The following is a 24,355-nucleotide window of genomic DNA, read 5'->3' as shown; positions in this document are numbered from 1 at the left end:
AGTGTGATCTGTCTTCCATGACAGACTTTCAAATTTTTGAAGACCATATCCAGTCCCCCTGAGTCTAACTGTATTGAAAATGGAGGGAGGGGGGACAGGAAAGCAAGAAAAAGAGGAACATTGGTATGTGTCAGTGATGGATGAAGCCTCACACATCAAAACAGACTTTACCTTCCCTCTCCTCCCCAACAGGCTCACTATTCTATAGTAACCATGAAAAACAGTCCTCAAACAAGTGCAGAACTGGCAACTGCTTAGATTTCGGCAAGGATGGAGATGATGGTAGGAGAGGCCATGTGACTTCTGTCTTCCCCTAGTGGTTTCACATGTGGAGTTACTGATGTTGGTGGCAAAGAAAGGAAATAGACCTGCCAATTCTTGGGGTAACAGAAGGGGGGAAAAACACAAAGCACAGTAGTGACTTGTAAAGTTGTTGAGAGATGCTGCACAAATAAAAGTCTCCCAGGAGATTTTCCAGACACGCTGAGTATTTTCGAGAACAACTTGTTAGAGACTTGAACACAGCAAAAAGTACTGAGTGTCTTTTCAGGGAATTGTTGGGTGTTGTTGAACTGGCCATTGGGGGACTGTTTGATTCTGTAGGGGTGTGCTTCTGTGACCTCTGTTGGCTTGCGTACATTATAGGTCTGTAGGGGGAGAAGAGAAACTGTAGAAAACTGTAAGTCATGCAAATGAATTTTACCCAGCTATAACTGAGTAGAAAAGACAACCTCAAATACTATATTTTTATCATATAACAGGATATTGAAATATAGGCTAATATTACAAAATTGCCAAATATCCTATAGGACATCTATTACTGCCCTGTAAGATGTTAAACAGTTTTTTCTCTATTAGCATTTCCATTTCAGAATTCCCATGGATATGTACATGTATGTCTACATGTGTGTACATGTGTATGTGTTCTTCAAATTCTTCTGTGGACTAACGCTAACCAGTTTCTTCATTAATGAGTTAGGTATATCGTTGACATGTTCAGTTTTTGTTCACATGTGAGCTGTTTTTAATTCCCTGGAAAACACATTCTTTAAACAATATAAAGAATTATATCAATGTATTCATGTATTCACTATAAAAAAATCTTTCAGATATAAAAATAGGTTTTCTTCCAAAGCATTTTTTTTTTTAATGCATTCATTTGTTCTGATGGAAGCTTCTGGAAGGTACTAAAGTGTCTTGACCAACTCTAGTGTCTTCTGATGGTTTCCAATCTGTCAGGGCTGCTGATTTCTCCTTTAAACAGAAGCACTGGGCTCCCAGAAGCCTGGAACAAACCGCGATGGATGGGAAGCCAATGCAGGAGGTCAGTCTTGCAGACTCCAGAAGCTGCAGCTGGTAGAATTCCTTAAATGTGTGCCTGGGTGATCCCTTGTGTCAGAAGTCCTGTGTTCTGCCCTTGATCTAAGACTTTCTGTTCGCTATAGAGTGTGGCTAAAAAAAGTGAAAACCCAAATCAAAAACTTTGTTTTCTAGAAATAGCACTCTGGAAGAAGACCTGGTTTAAACTGCCACCAACTAGCTTAGTAATTTTTGGCTAAGCACTGCATTTCCCTTCCACTTTTTGGTTTGAAGAAGCATCTGATTACCTACTTCACAGGACTTGGAAGAAAGTTTCTAGACACAGAACAGATAATGTCTAAATGATGAATAAGTGGATGAGCTGAAGGGGCTTTTGGTCAATCAATTCCTTAATCTATTTAGTTGTGGTTTTTTTTTTTTAAAGATTTTATTTATTTATTTGACAGAGAGAGATCACAAGTAGGCAAGCAGAGAGAGAGAGAGAGGGAAGCAGGCTCCTGCTTTGCAGAGAGCCCGATGCAGGACTCAATCCCAGGACCCTGAAGGCAGCGGCCTAACCCATTGAGCCACCCAGGCGCCCAATCTATTTAGTTTTAATGACTACTCTTATCGTGACCTTTATCCCTGCTGAGGTCAGTCACCAGAGGATGTCCATATCTCCCATCCAATAGACCATGATCCTCCTAAATTGTTGTACATCTGCTCCATTTCCCACTTTCCCAATTTGCGAAACTCTTCCCTATGCTTTCAGTCCTCACCAAAATGCTCTACATCCTGATAGGGTTTGGGACACACTACCCTAAAATATGGAACCTTGGCATATTTTAAGATGCAGGAGTGTGAGAAAATGGCAGAAAAAGGAAGGTCACTGTGACCTCCCTTCTTCCCCTTCTTCCCCGAAAGTGGGAACTAAATCTCCATGTGGAAGGTATTCCCCCTCTGCTGGGGGGAAGGGAGACATCCCTATCACCAGAGACAGGGAATGTAGGGCCGAGAAAGCTGTGTGAATAGACCTGTTACTTCTTCACCATTTACTCTTTGTCTTATCGATTCTTCACCAATGTAGCATTTCTTTGTCTGAAAGGTATAAAAGGCTCCTGCTCTGGTCCCTTCGTTTTCTATGAAGACTCCCCCTGTATATGAACAAATTCAAAAGAAGGTGTATGCTTTTCTTCAGTTCATGTGTTTTGTGTCCATTTAATTGTCAGGCCCAGCCAAAGACCCAACAAGAATAGAGGAAAACTTTTTTTCTCCTCTGCAAATTGCATCGCTGAACATTTCCTTTCTCTTGCTGTTAGTGAAAACTGGCTCTTAAAGAAACTCCTTCCGCTGCTGTCTTTAACTTGATTACTTTTTTCTCTCCTATACTTTCTGTATCACCCAAGGTGGGGTAGGAGTTGTCTTTCCTGCTCCTGGCCATGTCCAGACCATCTCTCATCTCCCTAATATTTTCCATGTTTTGATACCCTATTTTGAGAGCATGGAAGCCACTATCTCTGATGGTTGTAATAATCGATGGATGCCCAAGTCAATTCCTGTTACTCACTGAAGCATTAGCTTCTGACTGTCATTCTGTGCAACACATTCCCGTTTAAATTTTGGAGATTTGAGGATGCATAGAGATGATTCCTCTACCTCCCTATTCTAATTCCTTGAGTTTTGAAACTCCAGTGATTTTTTTGATCTTAGCTACTTACTATGACCAATCAACATATATAAACCAGTGGTTCTCAGTTGGGGCTGCTCCCTAGAGGATCCTTGGGAATGTCTGGAGATGTTTCTGCTTGTCATCGTTGGTAGGAACTATTGACATTTCATGTGTACAGGCCAGGAAGGCTGCAAAATATCCTAGAAAGCACAGAGCAAGCCCCTTACAACAGAGAATTATCCAGTTCCAAATGTCAATAGTGCCAGTCTCAGTAAGATTTTTGTCTGATAACCTTATTGAAAAATACAACCCAAATCACACCCCCAGAAACCTCATTCTTCTTTTCTTTGTCTGACTCTATATTTTCCTTTAGTCTTTACTCTCTGGCCCCCTTCAGAATGAATGAAATCTGTGAGTGGGGTGGCTTTTGTTCACCACCATATTCCCATTTTTTGAGTGCTTCCCCCAATGAGGACAATAACTACTACTTTTTAAATAAACTCAATGCCTCAAAAGGAGGCACACTTGAAAGGTAAATTGTCCCCATTTTTGCTAAGAATATAAAGCATGATACAAAGAAATGACAGTTGGGACCCATAAAAGCCAGAAGTATTAATTTTTTTGTTTTTTATTAGAGGGGGAGAGGGGTTGGGGAGAGGTGGGAGGAGAGGAAGAGAATCTTAACCAGGGTCTACGCCCAGAGCTGAGCCAGACATGGGGCTGGATCTCACGACCCTGAGATCATTACTTGAGATGAAATCAAGAGGTGACACTTAGCCGATTGACTCCCCCAGGTACCCCCAGAAGTGTTTACTCTTAAGTTCTTCTGGTGATGATAAATCAGTTGTTGACCTAAGCATTTTATATAATTTTTCACTTTTGATGTTGTCAAGAACACACTCCTATTGATGATCTTTCTCAAAGTATGTGGATGTTTAGAGCTCATATGCTGGGAGAAGAGACCATCTCTGTTTCTCTGGGTACCCTAACCAAATTATTCAAGCTAGGGATCCAAGGAGATGAACAAGTCCTGGTCATTCACACTTTTTATTTTTTTTAACCTGTGTGTCTAGCAATTTGGTCTCCTATTTAGATCCCATTGTTTTCTTTTGGCTATGGACTGATAAAGTGAGACAGGATATGCATGATGTTGATTTTACAGATGAGGAAATTGGGACTCAAAAAGTAAAATGGGTTACTGAGACTCCACCGGCAGGCATGATAGCTAAGCTTAGAGCACTCATTACTTATCATTACTTAATGCCTTCTTAACCTGCTCTGGGCTCTATTCACTGCACAGCATCTTCCTCATGGCTAGACACCTAACACTCACCCCTTTAAGAGGATGGATGTGTTGAATTTTTCTCTGAGCTTAGAGAAAGCGAGGTTATTTGATACAAGTCATTTCATGGACAGATGCCTCCTAGCTTTTAAACCTGTCTTTAGAAGGTGGAACAAAATATTTACAACTCATTCTTATCAGTTTTAAGTGTGCCTTTTTAATTATAGAGGAAATCATTCATAGCCAAGAATTAAAATGTTAAAAAAAGGTTGCTATGCACTTAGCATACACTTAGAGATGAGAGATTTTGCAAAGTGCAAAGAAATGAGTTGGTAGATGAGAAAAAGTTGAAGTAAATCTAGACTGAATTAATTTAGGATGTAGGACCCAATTTATCTCTTCTACGTTGCTGAAAAGTAGATCCTAGGATATTAACTGTGAGATGTTACTACATGCTCGTTAAGTAGGAGTAAGTGACAAGTATTTGGAAAATGTTATAGATGCTGTAGCCTTGGTTGAGTGATTAAAAATTTATATTAGCATAATTCTTTTTTCAGCTTTCCTATTTACTATGACTAATAATAGTACTGACTTCATATTGTTGCTAGGGGATTAAATGAGTGATTCTGTATAAAGTGCATAGCAGATTGAAAGTATTCAAAAGTATCGACTACCTTCATTATGTAAAAACCTTTGAGAGTTTTGAAGCCCTTGTAAATGTGATTAAGGCCGCTTTCCCCAAACATGGCAAAATGTAGGATCAGTACCTAATCAGTACCTAATAACATAGCATAGACGATCCAGTGGATCATAAAGACTAGAAGCATGAAAAGCAGTATGGTAGCCTCTTCTGAATAAGATACTTACAAATCTATCTATGATAATATTCCCATTTGAAGGCTTTTCCTCCTTTATTTTTGTCTGACAGATTCTTACTCCTCTCTGATGCCAAAATTGAAATCATGACCCAAATTTTCCACCCTTCCTGCATCCATACCCTTTAAAGCACTGTGATTTTTGCAATAGTTCCCATCAAGAGTTGGATTCTATTTCTGTCATGAATGTCATGAATGCTCTCGTCTTATGAATTAGGTGGACCAATGAAATATCACAGAAATGATGGTGTTCCAAGACTATTCTCCAAAAAGCTCTACAATGCTTTTCATCCTCTGCCTTTACTGTGAGAACATACCTAGCTGAACCTACTGTATCCTAAGACCTAGGGGGGAAGAGCTTAGTCCTTCCTACTGTTCTAGCCAAGGTCCCCCTCCCCCCATGTAAAGAACCTGGTCTGAAAGAGCTAGCCCAGCGAACATACAGCACATACAGGTGTGAGTTCAGCTGAGATAGCCAAGGAGGAACTTCCTACTGATCCATAGCTCTGTAAGAATAATACATGGTTCCTTTTAAGCCACAGATTACGGGGCTCGTTGCAGAGTGTTATCATAGAGATACCTATGTTAGTATATCATCTTTACATCTTAGCCAGTCAACACGTGTCCATATTACCTTCCCTCACACAACACAACCTGGTCTCACCTCTCCTTCATTCACCCTTAACAATCTGTGCTCATCTCTTTCACGGTGCTTGTTTGATGGTATGACAACCTCTTGATACAGAGAGCCTACACTTTATGAAGGTTGAGTCGGTGTGTGTGTGTGTGTGTGGTTTGTTTTGTTTTTTATGAATGCCTGCTTTGTTGGAGAGGGTCTAGCAAGGAGAGAGTAATAATGCCCAGGTAACTCTTTAACTTGTGTATATACTCGTAAGACTTTAAGGCCTTTGTGTTGTCTGAAAACCAGAAAATGGGTCCTTTCATTGATGGGCCATCTACTCTATGCAAAATCACTATTTTAAATAATGTTATTTGTCTTAGTGATACATTTTAAGTGTATTTGCCCCATCATCTGACTGATTCCTTCTCTTCTAAAATCATTTTAGGTGGGTGGATATAATGGACCTTATTAGAGTATTTAAAGTTTACTGTATTAAGCATTAACCTTTATATTTGAAAAACAAAATATTTCACTTATTTCAGGGGTTGTATGACTTTATTTTTTTGCCTTAAATAACATTCAGCTAGCTATCAGAAAAATTGATATTGAGTAATCTTTGCCCCTCTTGTCACGTTGCTATGTTTATATAATGAACACTCTAGTACGGTTCTGTTCAGAACCAAGGCAAGCGAGAGATAGCTAGAGATGTGTTTAATCATCATACTATTTTTTGAACATTTATTTGGATCTAGTGAGCTTGATAAGATTATCTTCTCTAAAGATAGTTTCTTGGCCAAGGTCATGTGCCCAGAGAATGGCAGACTCAGGATTACTATTTAGGCTGTGTTAATCTCAAACACATTTTGGTAACTACCATGCTTACTGCCTTTCTAAATAAGGTAAAAGTGAACCCTCATTGTTGCTTTCTAAGTACCATACAGTGTGCTAAGGCCTTTACATTTATCTTTTTTTTTTCCCCACTTAATCTTCACACGTTGAAAAGAATCTAAAATTCTATCATTCTTTAAAGTAGAAACATTACGTATTTTGTCTGATATTAAATGCTAAGTGACATGGGCAGGATTTGAACCCAGGCTTTGGTATCATATGGCAATCTAAATAAATATATTTTTTAAAGATTTTATTTATTTGACAGAGAGATCACAAGTAGGCAGAGAGGCAGGCAGAGAGAAAGGAGGAAGCAGGCTCCCTGCTGAGTAGAGAGCCCGATTCAGGGCTCGATCCCAGGCCCCTGAGATTATGACCTGAGCCTAAGGCAGAGGCCTAACCCACTGAGCCACTCAGGTGCCCCAAAATAAATATTTTTGAATGAATAACTCTATCAGAATAAATTTGATCAAATTCTAATAAGTATTGAATACAGAGAACAAACATTAGCCCAAAGTAGCTTAATCCACTCAGAATCAGTTACTAGATAGATAAAAATGTTTTTAAGACAAAACTTAAATATTTGGGACAGTGGATTACAGACTGCAGCTGATATGTTCTATTTTTATCAAAATGAGCTAGTCTGTCTGAATCTCTCTGCCAGTCACAGCATTCTTTATAGTTGACCAATGCAGATTGGATTTGTTTGCTCTATTAAAATAGTTCTGGAATTTTTGGTTTGATTCTGCCTAATCATATTGATTTACCTAGTTAATTAAAACCAATTCTCATTCTACCAGTAACTTAAATATACACTAATTAGCTTTAAAGCACTGGGACCACTCACAGCCACTTTGTGGATATTACCATCCCTTCTAGTCCTATAAGATGACCCATAAAAAGAATTACATGCTCCAAACATTTAGAAAATGTTGCATATATTCCTCTTTTAGTGATCTCTCATATACATTAGATACATTGTACCCTTAAAGGTTTTCAGAAATCTAGAGAATGTGATTTCATTTTATGCCATAGTTTTCCAAACTTAATTTGATGAGTCAGGGTGAGGGTCCAAAACCTGTTATCTTACTATGGAAATCGTATTTGTTTCAAGATGGATTTTGGAAAATACTGGTTTTAAACCAATTTGTGACCTTTTAATTTATGACTCACTTAAATCAGAAACCATCTTTGGGTCACACTGTTTAAAGGGACTCTGATCCACTCTGAAGAGTTATGATTGAATTCTTGGGATCTTGGGAGTGTTCAGTATTTTTAAAACAATTTAAACAGATTCAGTCAGTGAAGCCTTATCTAAAATGTGCAACATTGTACTTATTTTTGTACCATTTTGCCCCTGGAGAAGCAGAAAATTTCAAGTGTGTGTTGAAAAAAAAGAAAAAAAGAAAAAAAGTAACCCAAGCATTTTGAGGACAAAGGTGAATGGTATCCAGACAATGGTCTGGTCGGGATTCTCTCAGTTTGTAAAACTACGTCCTAGGAGTACTTGTGTGTGTGTGCATGGTGGTTGGGTTGAGAATGGTAGGAGATGATCTCATCTTTGTTTCCAGTAGCCTCCTAGTACCTCTTTCTTGAGGCCACAAGGAGAAATTAGGTTCAGTCCCTTAATAGGTATTTGGAAACTGTCCTCAATGTGGAGGGAATTCCAGTGCCTGCTAGGTTGTGGCAGGAAGTGCACAGAGGGGCTCCTCCTTGGGATTTCAAATTTCCACTCATGGAGTATCCTAAAATGTCAATAAAAGACTCTTTATTCATAAATAACTGGTATGCGATAATTTACGTCTGTACATTTATCTTGAAAAGTCAGTAACCATCCAGTTTTTTTTTGTTTGTTTTTTGTTTTTTGTTTTTTTTTGCAAACTCTACATAAAACATCCAAACGGTCCATTTTGTTCAGTACAATATAACACAGCTGTTTGGCATTACCAAATATATATGTATATATATTTATAGATATGTACATGTGCTGAAAAAGAAGCCAGTGCAGCCTTTTCTAAGAAGTCCATCCAAGTATTTACTGTACAACATTCAGAATTTACATTGATAATACAAGGCACAAAAAGTGTGGTATGAAGCCAAGGCCATGCTTTATTCAAACTCTCCTCTGGCTTGCTCTCTCCTTCAGCTTCATGTCAAATTAAGTGTTCAGTTCTGCCTTTTTTTTTTTTTTTCCAGCTTTGAACATATCAAATAAAAGTTGAGAGTGGAATGGGTTGGAGATATGAATCACGAAAAAACCACCTCCCCCCCTCCCCACGCACCTTCCCAAAATAAACAGAACAAAATGAAATCTGTTTTAAAATTCATCCATACAGAAATGGAAGGAAACAATTACTCAGATCTTTTGAGTTCGGGTCAGGAGAACAAGCCAGTTTTCCCTCTAACTGCTTATATTTGCCCTATTTCTAGGGCGACACAGACCTTATCAATTACATGTTCTGTATCAATTAGAAATGTGTGTGAAGAATGGGAAATTTAAAATCTGTCTTGATTCCAATTTGGAAAAAGAGGAAATTGTTTTCCTGACCAGGAAATTCCCACACTGAGATTTTTTTTTCTTTTTTTCTTTTTTTTTTTTTTTTAAACCTTCTTATAGAAATGCGTTTTGAATGGGAAGGGCCTTCATAATCTAGCCTGGGCCATAGAGAGTGATGGAAATTTTTTAGCTACACTCAGATGAGGCTTAGATCAAAGCTTCCTGATTAAGGGGTGATCTTACTTCAGTCTCATCAGAGCTCCTAGTGGAAGGATTTTGGAATTATTAGATCCATCTCTGATTGTAATGAGGATCATAAGGCAAGATATTCTGCTTACCAATTCCCTTAAAATATCATCTTCCCATGATTCGACAGAACCATAGTTAAATCTCTACCTCTCGTCTCTCTCTAATTTTAAGGGAGTTGTAGAATTCATCCCATTTTGGAATTTATGTATATAATGCTTGCAATAGTGAAATACTCTTTGGGGTTAGTTAGCAAGATCTGAGGCAAAAGGACATTTTTGTCATAATCATGCTTTTTGGAAAAGTACTTGACACACATTTCCACTCATGCAGAGAGTTACATTGCCAAATTTAGTGATCCATTTTATAATTCAAGGCTGTACCTTTTTGGAAAAGAGGATGTATCCTCCGCCCAACTCAGTCTTAGGGGCGGGGAGGGGAAGGATATTTTTAAGTTTAGGCCTAAACATGAAGCTTACTGCCTTTTTAATCTTTGGGTTCAGATGGAGGGTGGGCACTAAGATGTGAAGTTCAGGGTCACTGTCTTAGGCCCACCTCGTGAGGACATTCCAAATCCATGATCTTCACAGCAAAAAGAAAAAGTAGCTGCTTCAAGCACCACAATTATTCTATGTGAGTTAAATTTCCTACTTCAGATCACAGTACTACACACTAGTGACTAACGGCCAGGTCTGATTTCCATCCCCTTTTATCTTTTTGAAAAAACACAGCACACAAATTGCTTTTTGTTTTTCTTCTTCCTTTTTTTCTGCTTTTTGCTGACGACCCTGGAGTGGGGATGTGAGGAGTCCGTGGTAGACGCTGGCTCTCCTAGAATTGCTTTTGCAAAGAACACCACATGCTGTCAATACAGCCAAACAGCTTTATAGCGGCAGCTTTTGAAAGAGTATGGAAAGTAAAAAACACAAAATATGTAACACATCTAAGATTAGCAACATTTTCACTTTGTGACATTTGACGAAATACATTTTTGCTTGTAGTTCAGGAAAATTCTATGCAGACAAAACAGTGGAAGCTGCAGAAAAGGGTGGCCGTTCAACTTTTGGCTAAAGCATTGATTTGTCAAATATAGCACTATGGCCATACACTAACACTGAAGAGCTAATAAAATTTTGTCACTACCTGTAGGACAACATTTTGCTCTCCCATTTGCTGTGGTTGTGACCCCTAGTCCAGTCAATGGGAGGTACCAGGATTCAGAACATCGCAATGTTTCATGAGGAAAAGTAATGGGAATGGGCCACACGATGGGCCATAAGAATCATGTTTTCCAGCTCCTTCCGGTGCCTATGACCTTCACAGATCTGGAACAAACACCTCTGAGGGAATGTCACCTTCCCCACATCTGCTACTTAGTATTCCACACCTTTACAGAAGGACTAATAAGGAATTGCAGTGAAAATGGCAGAAAGGAAAAACAAGCACATGGAAAGGTCTTCCAACATTTTGAAATCCGTAGGTCAATTTTGCCAGAAGTTTGGCAAGTGGAGAATACACTCTAAACCACTTACAGATGGTCCCCGACTTACAGCGTTTTGACCAACAACTTTCTGACTTGATAATGGTACGAAGGTGGTAGGCATTCAGCAGAAACTGTACTGGCAGCTCGGAACCTGGATCTTTCCCTGGGTTAACGAAACCAGGTTTGACCGTCTCGTGATGCTGGCTGGACAGGGGCAGCTGAAGCCCCATCAGTCACGACCTCACAAGGGTAAACCACTACTACACGGGCAATCATTCCATCATTCACTTTCAGTACAGTCTTCGGTTCATTATATGAGATTTTCAACATTTCATTATAAAGGAGGCTTTGTGTTGGGATGACTGTGCCTAATGGAGGCTAATGTCTAAGCACGCTTGCCTTAGGCTAGGCTCAGCTCTGGTGCTGGGCAAGTTAGCTCTAGTAAGTATATTTTCGATTTAAGATATTTCAACTTATGCTGGGTTTATGGGGACATGACCCCATTATAAGTCGAGGAAGATCTGTATACCATTTTCATACTCCACCTTGGCTTATCAATTGTGATGTTGAGAATTTTTCTCAAGGAAAAGAGAAGCAGTAAATTACAGGACTTTTAATCCAAAGAGAACCCTGTCTTAGTCATCTGACTTAATAACCCCTCTCAAAGTCAACTAAAAGAAAAAAAAAAAAGGGACCATGGCACCGGAGAACACCTGCAGCTGGAGATAAAAATAATAAAAAGAGAGAAAATGTCCCCTCTCTAAAGAGAATTGTGTCAATTCCTATTCATCTCTTACAAAAAGGCCAATAAAGTTTTTGTGGGAGTACATCTGAGTTTTACGAGACTTTCTGCACTGGTAAATGAAGTTTGCATTTAAATCCGTAGAGTGAGCTTCCTTTTGGCGTAAAGGATTTTAATGTAAACCAGTAAGACTGTGCAAGCAGTGTTGTAAAAACCGTAAATTCGCTTTATGATGCAGTGGTAGTCTGGTACAGCTGTGAAGTGCACCATTTTGGTGGCATAATTTGAAGCCCTGTTTAAAGCATGACCATTAGACTAAAATGCCTTTGAGGCCTGAAAGGTTTGGCATTAAGTGGGATATTTTGTAAAAAAAAAAAAAAAATGGAAGTAACCTACCAGGTATTAAAGCCCACTTTTAATATCTTGGTTCCTTTTACGTTAGGGCAGAAATCTCTTTCTAGAGGGGCATTTGTGTTGTGACGGGAAGACATTAAACTAGAACAAGGGTTTAGGTCACAGCAGATAACCGAAAGTTCAGATGTCAGTGAAGTCTCTCTGATCTGTGATCTCCGTTCCTCCCTGACACTCCTACACCCCCTGTGTCTGTACATCTCACCAACATGGGTTCTCTTTGGAATTCTAGTGTGAAGTATGATCCGGACATACAATGGCCACAGAATTTCATACATTTGTGTAGGAATCCCATGTAGAATTCCAGCAGAAATAAGAGAAATGAAAACAGGGAGCAAAATGGACTGAAGGGTATATTTGAACCTTAAGCTGAAGTCAGTGGTGATTCATGTTAATTTGCTTCCTTTGTTATTCAATATGGTATGATAGCACAGGCATTTATAAACACCCAGGTTAAAAAAAAAAAAGTCTATGGGAGGAAATTCTAGACATTGAGGGATTGATGATAATCTCTTAAAATCTAGATTCTAGGGAAAACATTAAAATTTTGCATTTAAGATATAAAAAACATATCAGCTCTAAAAAGGATCTGTGTAGATTCACAGAATATATAAAGCAATGATAAGGCCAATTAGAAGGGAAAAGGAATAAAGGGTAGGATGGTTTTAAAACAAAAATCCTCCAAGATAGAAACTGACAAAAGTGCTCAACAATATGTTTTCTACAAGTTATTATTAAACAATGCAAATTCTTTTTGGGTGACTGACCTTCTATTTCAACTTCTTGCTTTTCCAGAAATGTTAGCAAGGGTGTCAGAATATTTACCCTCTCATGCCTTCTCTTTGTTGTTCCCCAGAAGGAATAAACAAGTAGAGCATGTAAACAGAAGGGTCTTTGCTTGATCTAGAGATGGTATTTCGAAAATATGCTCGGCAGTTCTAAGAGGATCTGTTTGTTCTGTATAATATGCCTTTGGTTCCTGAGAAAAGCAAGGTGCTTTTGAACTTCGTGTAGCAAAGTCTTCCATCCAATATAGGGGTCATCTATACCACACGTTAGAGAAAATGGCTAACACATTCAAGAGTTCTTAATGCCTTACCCATGGTATCATGAATTCTACCTATCTCTAGGTCTTTTTTACTTTTGTGGAGATTTACATTTTTCTTTCTTTCTTTTTTTTTTTAACCACAGGACTTACAAAACCATTGTTGTTGTTTTTAATTGACCATATCCCCATTGCCAAATATTCCCCAACTTCCCCATTCCCTGATTGTACTTTATTCTAATGTAGCCAACTTCTAAGTATCTAATCATCCTTGTAGTTAATCTAGGTCCTTGACCTTGCTTGTCCTGATTGTGGACAGCTAATTAAAACATCCACCAGAAGATGTGCAGGAACAAATCTGCTCCTCTTTAGTCTACCAGGGCATCTTGTCAAAAACGATTTAATAGGATAAAATATGGATTAAATGTTAAGACGGGGTTCACAAATTCTCTGTGGACTTCCATTTTCCACAATATCATTGGCTCTTTTAAAAAAAAATAAAAAGAATCTTAGAGCAACAGTCCTATGTTCATGGTCCCATACAGAAAACATGCTTGAGGAGGCTGAGGAATCAGAGCTAGAAAGCTTCCTGAACAATGTATGTGGTTTCTGGGACACTGTGGGAGACCTATCCCTCACGTCTATTCACTCCAATCATTTAGCCAAAGACTATCTGCTAATTTTCCAAGGGGCAAAAGGAGGTTGCCCTATAGCCCTATGGAGAGATTTTGTGATCACGCAGTACCAAGAGGCTAGAAAGTTTCAAGAACCTGGATTGAAAAGTCGAGCAGAGGCCCTCATCCCCTTATAACAATGTTTAGAGACTGGATCAATACATCTATCCTGGAATTATAGCTTCTTTGAGGCCCGTGGCATCTGCAGGCCCTGTCTTTCCCTGGGCTCGATTTGACTGCCCTGCCCGCCCCCTCCAAATCCGCGTGGAGCTGCGTTCTAACAGCGCTCTGCAATTTGAGTGGCTAAGCTGGGAACAGGATTCTGTTTTGTTGAATTAGAAGTAACTATCCATATTGAGTTTAATTATGCTCTGAAACCGGGTAAGGAAGGGGAAGAAAGAAGGTGGGTAGATTGGTCTCCGGAAGAGAATGAAGGCGGTGTATGTGGCAAGAACTAGTTCGTGGTCTGTCTTACCTTCTCCTCTTGTTTCCATTAAGTGGCTGAGATAAATAGGGAATCGGTGCTGGTGTGATGGACTCAGAGTCTGGATTCTAAATGCCCTCCTTGACGTTACCGAAGTCCTACAAATGGGCTGGCAGCCCCGTGTCCCTTCGCAAGGCCAGTTTTATAATGATTGTTGACATCACGGATGCCAGTTGGTAGACAACCCTGACAATCTGGTAGCAGAATCAGCTGGCCCTTTGGGGCACATCATTAAAAACCCGTTTCAAAACATGCACAATTCAATCTCTGCCTTCTTGGCTTTATCGTGGCTCGTCTTTTCCCCCACAGTTACTTTCCTCTAGCTACACCCTCACTTTTGTCCTCCCCACTCCAAAGCTAAGAAAGTTCAACAAGTGTTAACCCGAGTGGATTCAGATGAGACAGTAAAGCCCTCTTATATTTAAGAGAGCTTGTACTTTTCTCTATGAACATATTATACCTATATAAAATTCAGTTTTTTCAACCAGGGATTCGCACTGATTGTAAATGAAGGCTGAATTCTCCAAATGCCACCGGGCAGAAAGCTGCCTCTTTCCCATTTAAAGCAAATGTCCCGAAGCTGGCCGTCACTGTCTCATGAGCGGTCGTGGACTAGAGTCCATTTTGTCTGCTGTAGTTGAAATCGGCTTCATCGAGCTGGGTTTCTGTAATGTTTGAGAGTTTCGTGTGTGTCCTCCCAATCTCTTCAAGGGCACAGGCCAGGGAGTCAAGATCACCATCATGCTGATGACGAGCTTCCCACAGGTTCAAAATGACAGCAGATGGACTACTTTGTGTAGCAAAATAAGATAAATTCCTAGACAGAGATTTTAGGAAACAAACAATAATGAAAATGAAAAAAGAAATAAAGGAACAAATAAAAATCACTATAGGGACCTAAAATGAATTGCGATGGATAGTCTTATAGTAGGAGTAGGAGGTTAATGGGAGCTAGTTACAGGTCATCAAATGACCTTAGGATTGCTTGGATTCGATATCTCTCCACCTCCTCAAAGTTGGCGCATCAGAAATGGGTATCTTCCCTGTGCCTCCAAATTGTCCCCCTTTGTAACTATAACAAGTATCCCAGTAATTATAAATTTCCTTCTAATCTCTCACACTAGGACATTATTTTTGACTTTTCCCTTTATGCTGTTGCTTTCTTTTTGATATATTCCGTCTTCCTTTGCCCTATGAGCCATTAATGCTGGCTTAGGTAATACTTGCCAGCTTGAAAGTTTCTTGCTTTCATTCAATCTATTCTCTTCACTTGGAATGCCTACTTCCTCTCTTCCCCTCTGTTTCTCAAGACCTTACATTCCTGTAATGCCTGGTTCAATCCTCCTCTACTCTTTGCCTAACATGCTTTATTTCTTCTCTGAGTTCTTCGTATTGTTGTGCTTAAAATTTCATATGAATAAACTGTTTATATATTTCATGTGAATTTTGCCCACCCAGCATGATTACAGACATCTGAAGGGAAAGGATCCTAGCTAATAATCTTCTGATTCTGCAACAGTCCTTATCATAATACTATGACAGGTGTTTATTCAATATCCATTGTCTTGAGGAATTGATTGCTATGAGCCTTTTTCAGATGATACGGGATCTTCAGTGAAAACAAATGGTAACCTTTTGGACGAGGACTTTGCTATGATGAAGATTAAGATAACACAAAAGATTAAAGGTCACAGTTTTTCAGAGGCACTTGTAGAGCAGGGATGGAAATGTCACCTTTGGTAAAATTTTGATAAGTTGAAAAGACTTTTGAGAGTCAACCAAGAATTGGTTATTTTGAGGATGGCACTATTTTCCTTCACCACATCCAGCATATAATCGTAAAGAAGACTCACGTAACTAAGAGCATTGGGAAGAGAAGACAAGCTTTTAAGGGCACATTACCATTTACAAGCGTCACACACACATACAGTAATTTTGAGCGAATAAAGTGCTATTTTATTCAAAGGTCTCAAGGGACTGCTTAAAGCTAGTTGGTCGCCAAACAGCAGAAATATCAGGGTACTATATATACTTTCAACTACATCCGAATCTGCAATTGAGAGCAGGAGGAGGCCAGCTTAAAAATGTTCTCTCTAGTTTCCTTTATCTTTTTCCTTATTCCACCTCCCCTACCCCCAGCCCCTTCCCCTCAGTTGCAGTCAAATATAGTTATTTATTTCTATGCTAATGCAAGTGGCAAATCAAACCTTGCTTGGGCAATTGAAGGAATCCTAGTTCTTTTTATTTAAGAACTTTGTTTTGAATATTTCTTCCTGGTCATGGGCCAGTGTTTATAGAGAAAGCTTCTATACCTCTAGGTCTGTTCAGTCAATGGACACACCCTTCCCAACATCCAGGCAGAACAGAAACTGAAGGTGTAGCTGAGAAAGAGGCCTCCTGAGAGATTAGGTGCGCGTGGACGCTGGGTAGGCTGTGTGAGCATCTCTTTCCACGTCCTTTTTGAGACTAAAGACCATAAACATACATTTGTTCCTGGAATGGGTAAATATTTATGCACTCTAATGTTTCAAAAACAGAAAAACATCAGCAAGCCAAACAAAAGCACAGATCCCTCATCTTTCTATTGAGGGTTTATATTTTGTATTTTTCCCTTGAACAACAATGGACTAGCGTCCTGTGGGAATCACTAGAATCCTTGTGATCTTACTAAGCCCCACATTAGGCTTTATTCTATACCAAGGGTTGACAAATATTTCTATAAAGACCAGCTAGTGAATATTTTTGCCTTTAGGAGCCATATGTGGTCTCTAAAGCAGCCACTCAATGTTGTGACAGTAGTGTGACAGCAGCCATAGATGGACACATGTGAATGAGACGGATACAAGGGAAAAACTTCAATGAGACACCCTGAAATCTGAACATCCTGCAGTTGTCACATCACCCAGTATTCCTCTTCTTTTGATTATTTATTTACTTACTTAACTTACTTTCCTGAACATGTTAAACAAACAAACAAAAAAACCCTAACACTACTCTAGCTCCTGGGCTCTAGAAGAGCAGGTGGTGGGCCAAATTCAGCTTTTAGGTCATAGTGCTGATCCCTATCCTCTGCTGTCTTACCACTGCAGCTCGATTTCCAGAGGTGGTAACTATTTGAGAGAAGATGAAACCGATCTTACTGTTTTGTGCTGCCTTTGAAGGACACACAGGGCTTAGGCTGTTGAATCCACAAGTTACACATCCTGCCTCAAGCACTTTGAGAACTTCATCTTCAGTAAGTGTTCTGGGATCTCTGACCTTTCCAGATATGACAGGAAGATCCGGGCATAAAAATGCAATAATATAAATAATATATATATAAATAAATAAATATGTTATTTTTTTATATATATATATATATATATAAATAATATAAATAGAATAGGTTTTGGAGGCCGGGGTGCATCTTTGTCCCAGCATGGTATCAGAAGTTTTCATGAATCCGTGGTGGGGTTGGGAGTGGGGATGGGGAGGTGTGTGTTCTAAGTACACCCACCTAGAGGAAGAGGAGCAGGACTGGCGAAGGGCTCTGGTTCTCCAAAGACCTGCCAATGTCCGTCCTGATTTGTAGAATAGGCACCCAGGGCTAAAGCAAGCTAAGTGATCAAAAGAGGCAGAAATATAACTCTCGCTTGGCACAAGTCTCTGAACATATTGTAACAAGCCAAGTGTGCTCCCCAAAGCATAGCTCTGATTTATCCTCTATACAAGCACATTCATCATAACACACACAAATCTCAAGTTCCACTTAATTCTGGTAGATACATACAGGAACATAATCAGTCTTATTAAAAATGATTCCGTTAGCTTTGTGATAAAGAGACCTCCTATTAAATTACCTTTACCCATCTACACCAGAATAATTCATCTATAAAAGACCCTAAAATCCTAATGCAATAGGCTATTCCTCCAAGATAGTTGGGTTAATTTAACCATTTACATGCATGCAAATGCGCGGATTTTTGTTTTGTTTTGAAAATTGGTATTCCATACATCTGTTAGGTGGTTTCCATACTGCCCTTTTGAAATTATTCTGATTCCAATCTATACAACTCTTTTCTCTTCATAACGGTGATACATTCAGACACTAGCAGGTGAATGCACACACAATTCAGGTAATTGTGTTACTACTAGAGAATAGGATTCATAGCAATAGTTGTAATTAAGAAATTTTCTGAGTGTCTTAGATTTTTTTTTTTTTAAATGAAACCAGAACATTTAGCAAAAGTAGAAGTCTTAAAATTTAGGTGGATGCCTCAGAGTAAAACTTAATTTTTTTCTTTCTCTTTGAAACCTGTTTAAACAACTGAATGTTTATTGTGCTGGTGTTAGATGCTTCAAACTTTTATTTTTTTATGCTCTGAACTTTGGGTGACCTTTTGTCATAGCCTTTTAGCATTCTGATAGACTGAGATTATTTTGAAAAAATAGGATTTCATTTTTTGGGGTGTCATAAAGATGTTGCATATTATATAGGTAAGAATACTCTTAAATTTTAAGAATTGACTTTAGACTCCTTCTAGGTCTTCAGGTCAGTTTATTTGTCCTAAGCTTTGTAGATCCAAAGGAAAAGATGAAGCCCCTTGAAACTCCCACTTAAAGAGTAAATCATAAAAAACAAAAACAAAAAAACATGCTAAGACACCTGGACAGATTTCCCCATGTAAGTTTATTGAGTAGTAATGGTTTATCAAATTTAATTTTGTTTTGTTAGAGCCTATATGCCTTCTATTCACCTGCATTCTGGGCAGGAAGGAGTGGAGAGGAGGGAGGGTGGTTGTTTTATTACCATGAGTAATTTCCTCTTTCTGAGCCTTTCCTATCCCCATCCCTTATCCTCAATTAAAAATCCCATGGTTGGGGTGGAAACCAGGAGAAGAATTTGGAGCATAAATCTTTACCTTTGTGATTTCGCTAGCTAGACACAGGCCAACCTATTATGCTGTATATGGTCCAAAACCAAATTTTTATGCAGAATCCCAGTTTTCCAAATACATCTTCAAATTAATGACCATGTTAAATGAATAACAGAAACTAGGTTAAAATTTGAGGATTTCTGGAAATAAGGACTCTGCTGTTTCCATTTTTGGATGCAAAGAGGAGAATTAAGGGCCCATGATAGAATTCTGCCCTCCAATGTCTTTACACCTTATTACATAACATGGGCTAGTGTTAGGAAGAGGAAAAGTGGCTGGGTACTCTTTGGTATGAATTTAGAGATACCACCTTTTCTTAAGTACTTAAAAGCATATTCAAATGTAAATATATTCAGGAATAGCGACATCTAAACCTTTAATCAGTTAGGAGGAAGATAAGAGTAAGGAGGGCCAGCAGGTCTGAGGGTCAGTCTCAGCCCTAACAGACTGAAGCTCTCATATTGTGCTCACACTGGAGATGGCCTGGCTCAGTGTTCTTAGGTCCGACTGTGTGTGCCCTATAAGGGCTCCCTTTCATTCTAAATTCCAGATAACAAACTCTTGGTGTGTCAGAATCCTGCTATGGTGGGGGCTGTAATCCAAGGTGTAACTCCTCTGGTGACCGACTAGGAGAATGGGTTTCCTATTGAAATCTAGTTGGGGACCACATTAGAGCTGCAGCTTAATGTCATTAGCACGGAAGAGCCCCTCATACGAGGGGCATGCTGTAAATTAGTTCAGAATTGAGGATTTCACCCAGCACCTTCAGGTGGGGGAGGGGCACTTATCCCTGTAATCTTCTGGGCAACAAGTCTGTTTATATTCTACAAACTTGCCATTTACATCTCAGTCAACTGAATTGTTTTGGACTTTAAAAAGCGTATCTTAAAAACAGCTTCTTTCCGAGTAGGCTTGCGGTATAAAAAGGGAAAACTAAGTTAAGCTGCCCATAACAAATCAGGAGCCATCGTTTATAGAAGCAGTGCATAATCCTACTGTTAGTGCCAGAGGGAATGGAAACAGAATCCTAATGAAGAAATATTAATATTCCTGCTATCATCCTCATGGTCTCATTTAATGAGAGTCTCGTATGTGACCAAAACCAACCCTCCATATGGTTCTTTCAATGTGGATGGAAGAGAAAAGCCATTCATACTGAACAGCAGACAGTGGACACAACAAAAGCATTTGTCCTGTCTGTCAGGCTTTCATCCCCAAACTTCAGCCTCCCTGGGGTTGCACTCAAGTGCAAGGCAGTGGGCAGGGGTGACCCACAAGGACAGGGAACAGACAGTAGACAACATGGAGTCCCACTCTGCCCTGCCCTCAGACAGGTGCATTCATTGTTTTTTTAGGTCAATTAATGTGGCCATGAAATTCCTCTTAGTTTTTCCTTTTGTCTCTTCTATCATCCGACTCTTGAAGGGGAATGGCAACTTTTTTTTTTTTTTTTTTTTTGAATTGTCAAACATTTAAGGACCTGGAGTTTTCAGGGACACCTATGAGTTGCCAAAAGAGAACAAGGCCGGTTGTAGACCCCATTGTCAGTTCTCTAGTCTCGTTCCTCACAGGATGAAATTGTCTATGACAGTTTGTCCTATTTCAAAGTGAAGGGCCATGAAAACTATCGAGTCAAATTTCTAGTTTTCTTTGAATTGAGATGTATCAAGGAAAAATAGGTCTCATTTAAACCACTTTCCCCACTCCATAACCTTGAGACATTTTAAGCGTCCTGAGGGTGAAGGAGAACGACCACCGTCTGTTCCGCATGGAAAGACCCCAGTGCTACTGCCGTGTGAGGGAAGCAAGAGGTATTTAGACAGCTTCCTTTGCAAAATACTCAATATAAGTTTTTTTTTTAAAGACTTTTATTTATTTATTTGACAGATTACAAGCAGGCAGAGAGGCAGGCAGAGAGAGAGAGAGGAGGAAGCAGGCTCCTCCCTGCTGAGCAGAGAGCCCAATGCGGGGCTCGATTCCAGGACCCTGGGATCATGACCTGAGCCGAAGGCAGAGGCTTTAACCCACTGAGCCACCCAGGCGCCCCTCAATATGGGTTTAATAAAACCTCGCAAGTCACTGAAAAGAAACAGTTAATCCCTTAAAGGATACTCTAATGAACTAGGTAAAAATCCTTCCTATAATCTAATTTTCGCAAATGATGAACACATCCTTTGCAGGCATACCGACGCCAGCCGGCTTTGTCAGTACTGTTTGAGACTGCTCTTCTGAAGGGGGTTATTTAGGCTGTAAAGGGGGCCTGGGCGTGTCCATCTTTTCTGAAAACTCTATTAGCATAGAGCACTATGTGCTGGGTCCCTCTGGCTTCACTGGAAGGGCTCTCTGCATGTCACCCCCTGCATAAGCCTCCGGGGCCAGAACCAGGGATATCTGATTTGGCTTTCACCCTATTTTGTCTCCCAGGCCCCGTGTAATGCTATCCCCCTATGTATTAAGTTTCCTTGAAAGTGTCCTAAAGGTGTCTTTTTTTTTTTTTTTTGGAAACGAGGGCCTCACATCCATTTTTATTACTTGAAGGTTAGGATATGTTTTCTAGCCTCCAGCCCGCGGGACCAAGAAAGGGGAGTTTGGTGTCATCACGGTAAACCCCAAACCACAAAAATGAAAACTGTGTGGCCCCCCCCCTCAGTGGCCTGCCTAGGAAGCTGGCATCCTCTATGGCTTTGGTTCTCTTCTTCCTCCCTCACCCCAAAAGGCAGCTGGCACTGGGGCTGCTCTACTTCTGGTGATTCTCATCCATTCTTCCAAGATAGATGAGGAAGCTGCCTTGTGACCTTCCTCTGTCCTCCTCCACTGCCCTCTGGTCATTTCGCCGTTCCTGTGCATCCAATTAAGAGGGTGGACAGAGGGAATGAAAGGATATGACCTCAGTATGAGAAGATTCTGTTTCTCATTAGAGGTCCTGGTGAAAAAACTGGTTATACAGCCCTGCTTATCAGCCATGAGGTCTGAGAAATTTCATTTGCTCACAACTGCTGCACTATCACCCACAAACATTAGCAGCCAAAATGAACTACTTTAACCCCTGAGCAGTAAGAAATATGTTTTAGTTGACCCTTGAGGGGACTACTACACAGTCCAAAGTCCAGTATCACTTTTGACTGCCCCCCTCCCTCCACCAAAACTTAACTACCACTAGCCTACTGCTGATGGGAAGCCTGACTGATAACATAGACAGCTGACACAGACTTTGTATGTCATGTGTAGTATATACCACATTCCTACAATGCAGTAGGTGAGAGAAAAGGAATATCAAGAAAATCACAAGAAAGAGAAAATACATTTATAGCACTGGACTCTATTTACTGAAAAAAAAAAAAATCCAAGTATAAGTGGACCAGTGCAATTCAAGGGTTCAACTGTGTTGTTCAAGGTTCAACTGTGTACTATGACGAAAAACCGTTAATAAGATGTAATTATGTGCTTCTTTCCACCTTGGCAACCTCTCTTCCATCTGGGCTGCTCCCCCTCTGCTCAGACTCCCATGTCTCATGCACTTTACCCAGCAGCCGTTCCCATAGCAACATGGTCAAGCTGGCTGTGTTTTCTCAAGGGTTTCTGGAATATGAAAATCATGAGGCCTTAAAGAAGAATGAGCTAATGGGAGAATTTCGGGGACTGTGTGAGAGCCGAGAGAAGAGATCCGAATCCTCCCTCATGTCAGCCATGTAAACCGTTGTCCTTGGAGACCTATTTTCAAAATCCTTTGATGCTTAGTCCTATCAGTCCTATTTATGAGGGAGAAAGTTTTTGAGGTCAAGCAAGGATAGTGTCCAATGAAAGAGTTCATGTCATTCATTCAGGAAAAATGGCTGAATTTCCCCTAAGGGGAGAGAACCCCCTCGGTGGGTTTGACCATCACTAACGATACAAAGTGTCTACGCAAGTTTAGCACTTCGGGCTAAAGCAGTTAAGTTTCCCACATGAATCTGTTTGGTCCTTAGTGATGCTCCCCGCTGTCTACCTTCACGCAGCCAATTCTTTATTTCTCAGCACTCCCCACCTCCCCATCACGTGGGGCAGGAGCACCGAAGTGGAGGGTGACTGCAGCTGAATTTAGAGAACAAATGTGCAGTCTCAGCTTTGAAATGCAGCGAGTGTGGACTCTGAGTAGCAGTGAACGTCTGCTCACGGCATCTATAATTACAACTGCTCTCGATGACATTCTTTGCTAGGCTGTGCGGCTTTCTTAGCGCGATCCATATGCCAGGCGAGTGGCAAGGCCACCTGTGTTGCCGCCTCATAACACACACCACTGACATTTCTCACATCCCATCGATTGCTAAGCCTTTCACTTGATATTCCAAGTTCTTTTCTCCCCCTATTCAGATCTAAGTAGAAACTTGTTCGGCAAAAAGGCAGATTATCATCAGTGACATTTGCATTTTCCCAAAAGGAGGGTAGGAGAGCATTTTCACTGGCAATAAAATAAAAGCAAACGTTTCCCTCCACTCCCTTTGAAAACTCTTCCTTCATGATTTGAGGGCTGTGGCTTTGCCAGCTTTTGGATACGTCTGGAAATTGAAAGGAGGGGGAGAGGCAGGTGAAAAGTTGCTGTCAGGAGATCATGGAAGGTGAATTCTCTAACAGAAAGCCCGTGTGCTTGGTTATCATCTTTGTCTTGTGATCCCAGGGTGGATGGGCTCTCAAGCAATTGACAATGTCAAACTTTGGTGTCTTAACACACATGAATGATGAGTTCCGGGCTATATTATTTGTAACCCTAAGAGAGCCCAGCCAGTGATTTGGGATTATGCAATAGGAAGTTGTGACAAATTACATCCGAAAATCCCATTCCTCTCTATTATGTAGAGTATCTTCCCATGTAGGAGAAGACAGATTTTTGGTACAGTAATGAAAACATAAAAGTAGCTTGACCATTTCTGCCAAAGGAGAATGAGTTACCGTGGTGCAAGGTGGTTTTCAGCAGTCTTTACTCTGCTTCTGTGAATATGCTGGTCGCCCTTCTGTTGGAACCAGCCAGTCTGCAGAAAAGGGTCCCTTCCCCTTCCCCACACCCCAAGCTTGGATGCTGAGCTGACTGAGAAGCCTCATCTCTCAGTGTTCCTCTGACTGAAGCAACAAGATCCTATAGAAATCCTACTAAATGAGGGGTCAGCAAACTACTGTTTGCAAATGCTGGTTGTTGCTGTCTATAGGGCAAATGCTGGTTGTTGCTTGTTCTTACAAAGTTTGTTAGA

At 40.2% G+C, this 24,355-nt stretch overlaps 1 protein-coding gene across 10 annotated transcripts in view; it reads right to left on the bottom strand.

Moving 5' to 3' along the window:
- Nucleotides 1-10,148: 10,148 nt before the first annotated feature.
- Nucleotides 10,149-24,355, bottom strand: part of UNC5D (unc-5 netrin receptor D) — a 558,362-nt gene continuing 544,155 nt past the window's right edge. For all 10 annotated transcript variants that reach the window (XM_047717048.1, XM_047717051.1, XM_047717050.1 and 7 more), the window contains one exon: nucleotides 10,149-15,034. In XM_047717048.1, coding sequence (XP_047573004.1) covers nucleotides 14,830-15,034 — 205 coding nt within the window. In that variant the 3' untranslated portion in view covers nucleotides 10,149-14,829. The remainder of the gene's footprint in view (nucleotides 15,035-24,355) is intronic.

The sequence above is a fragment of the Lutra lutra genome, chromosome 2 (assembly GCF_902655055.1).
Source record: "Lutra lutra chromosome 2, mLutLut1.2, whole genome shotgun sequence".
Taxonomy (NCBI): domain Eukaryota; kingdom Metazoa; phylum Chordata; class Mammalia; order Carnivora; family Mustelidae; genus Lutra; species Lutra lutra.
Note: the sequence above shows the minus strand (reverse complement) of the source record. Positions and strands in the feature narration are given on the sequence as shown.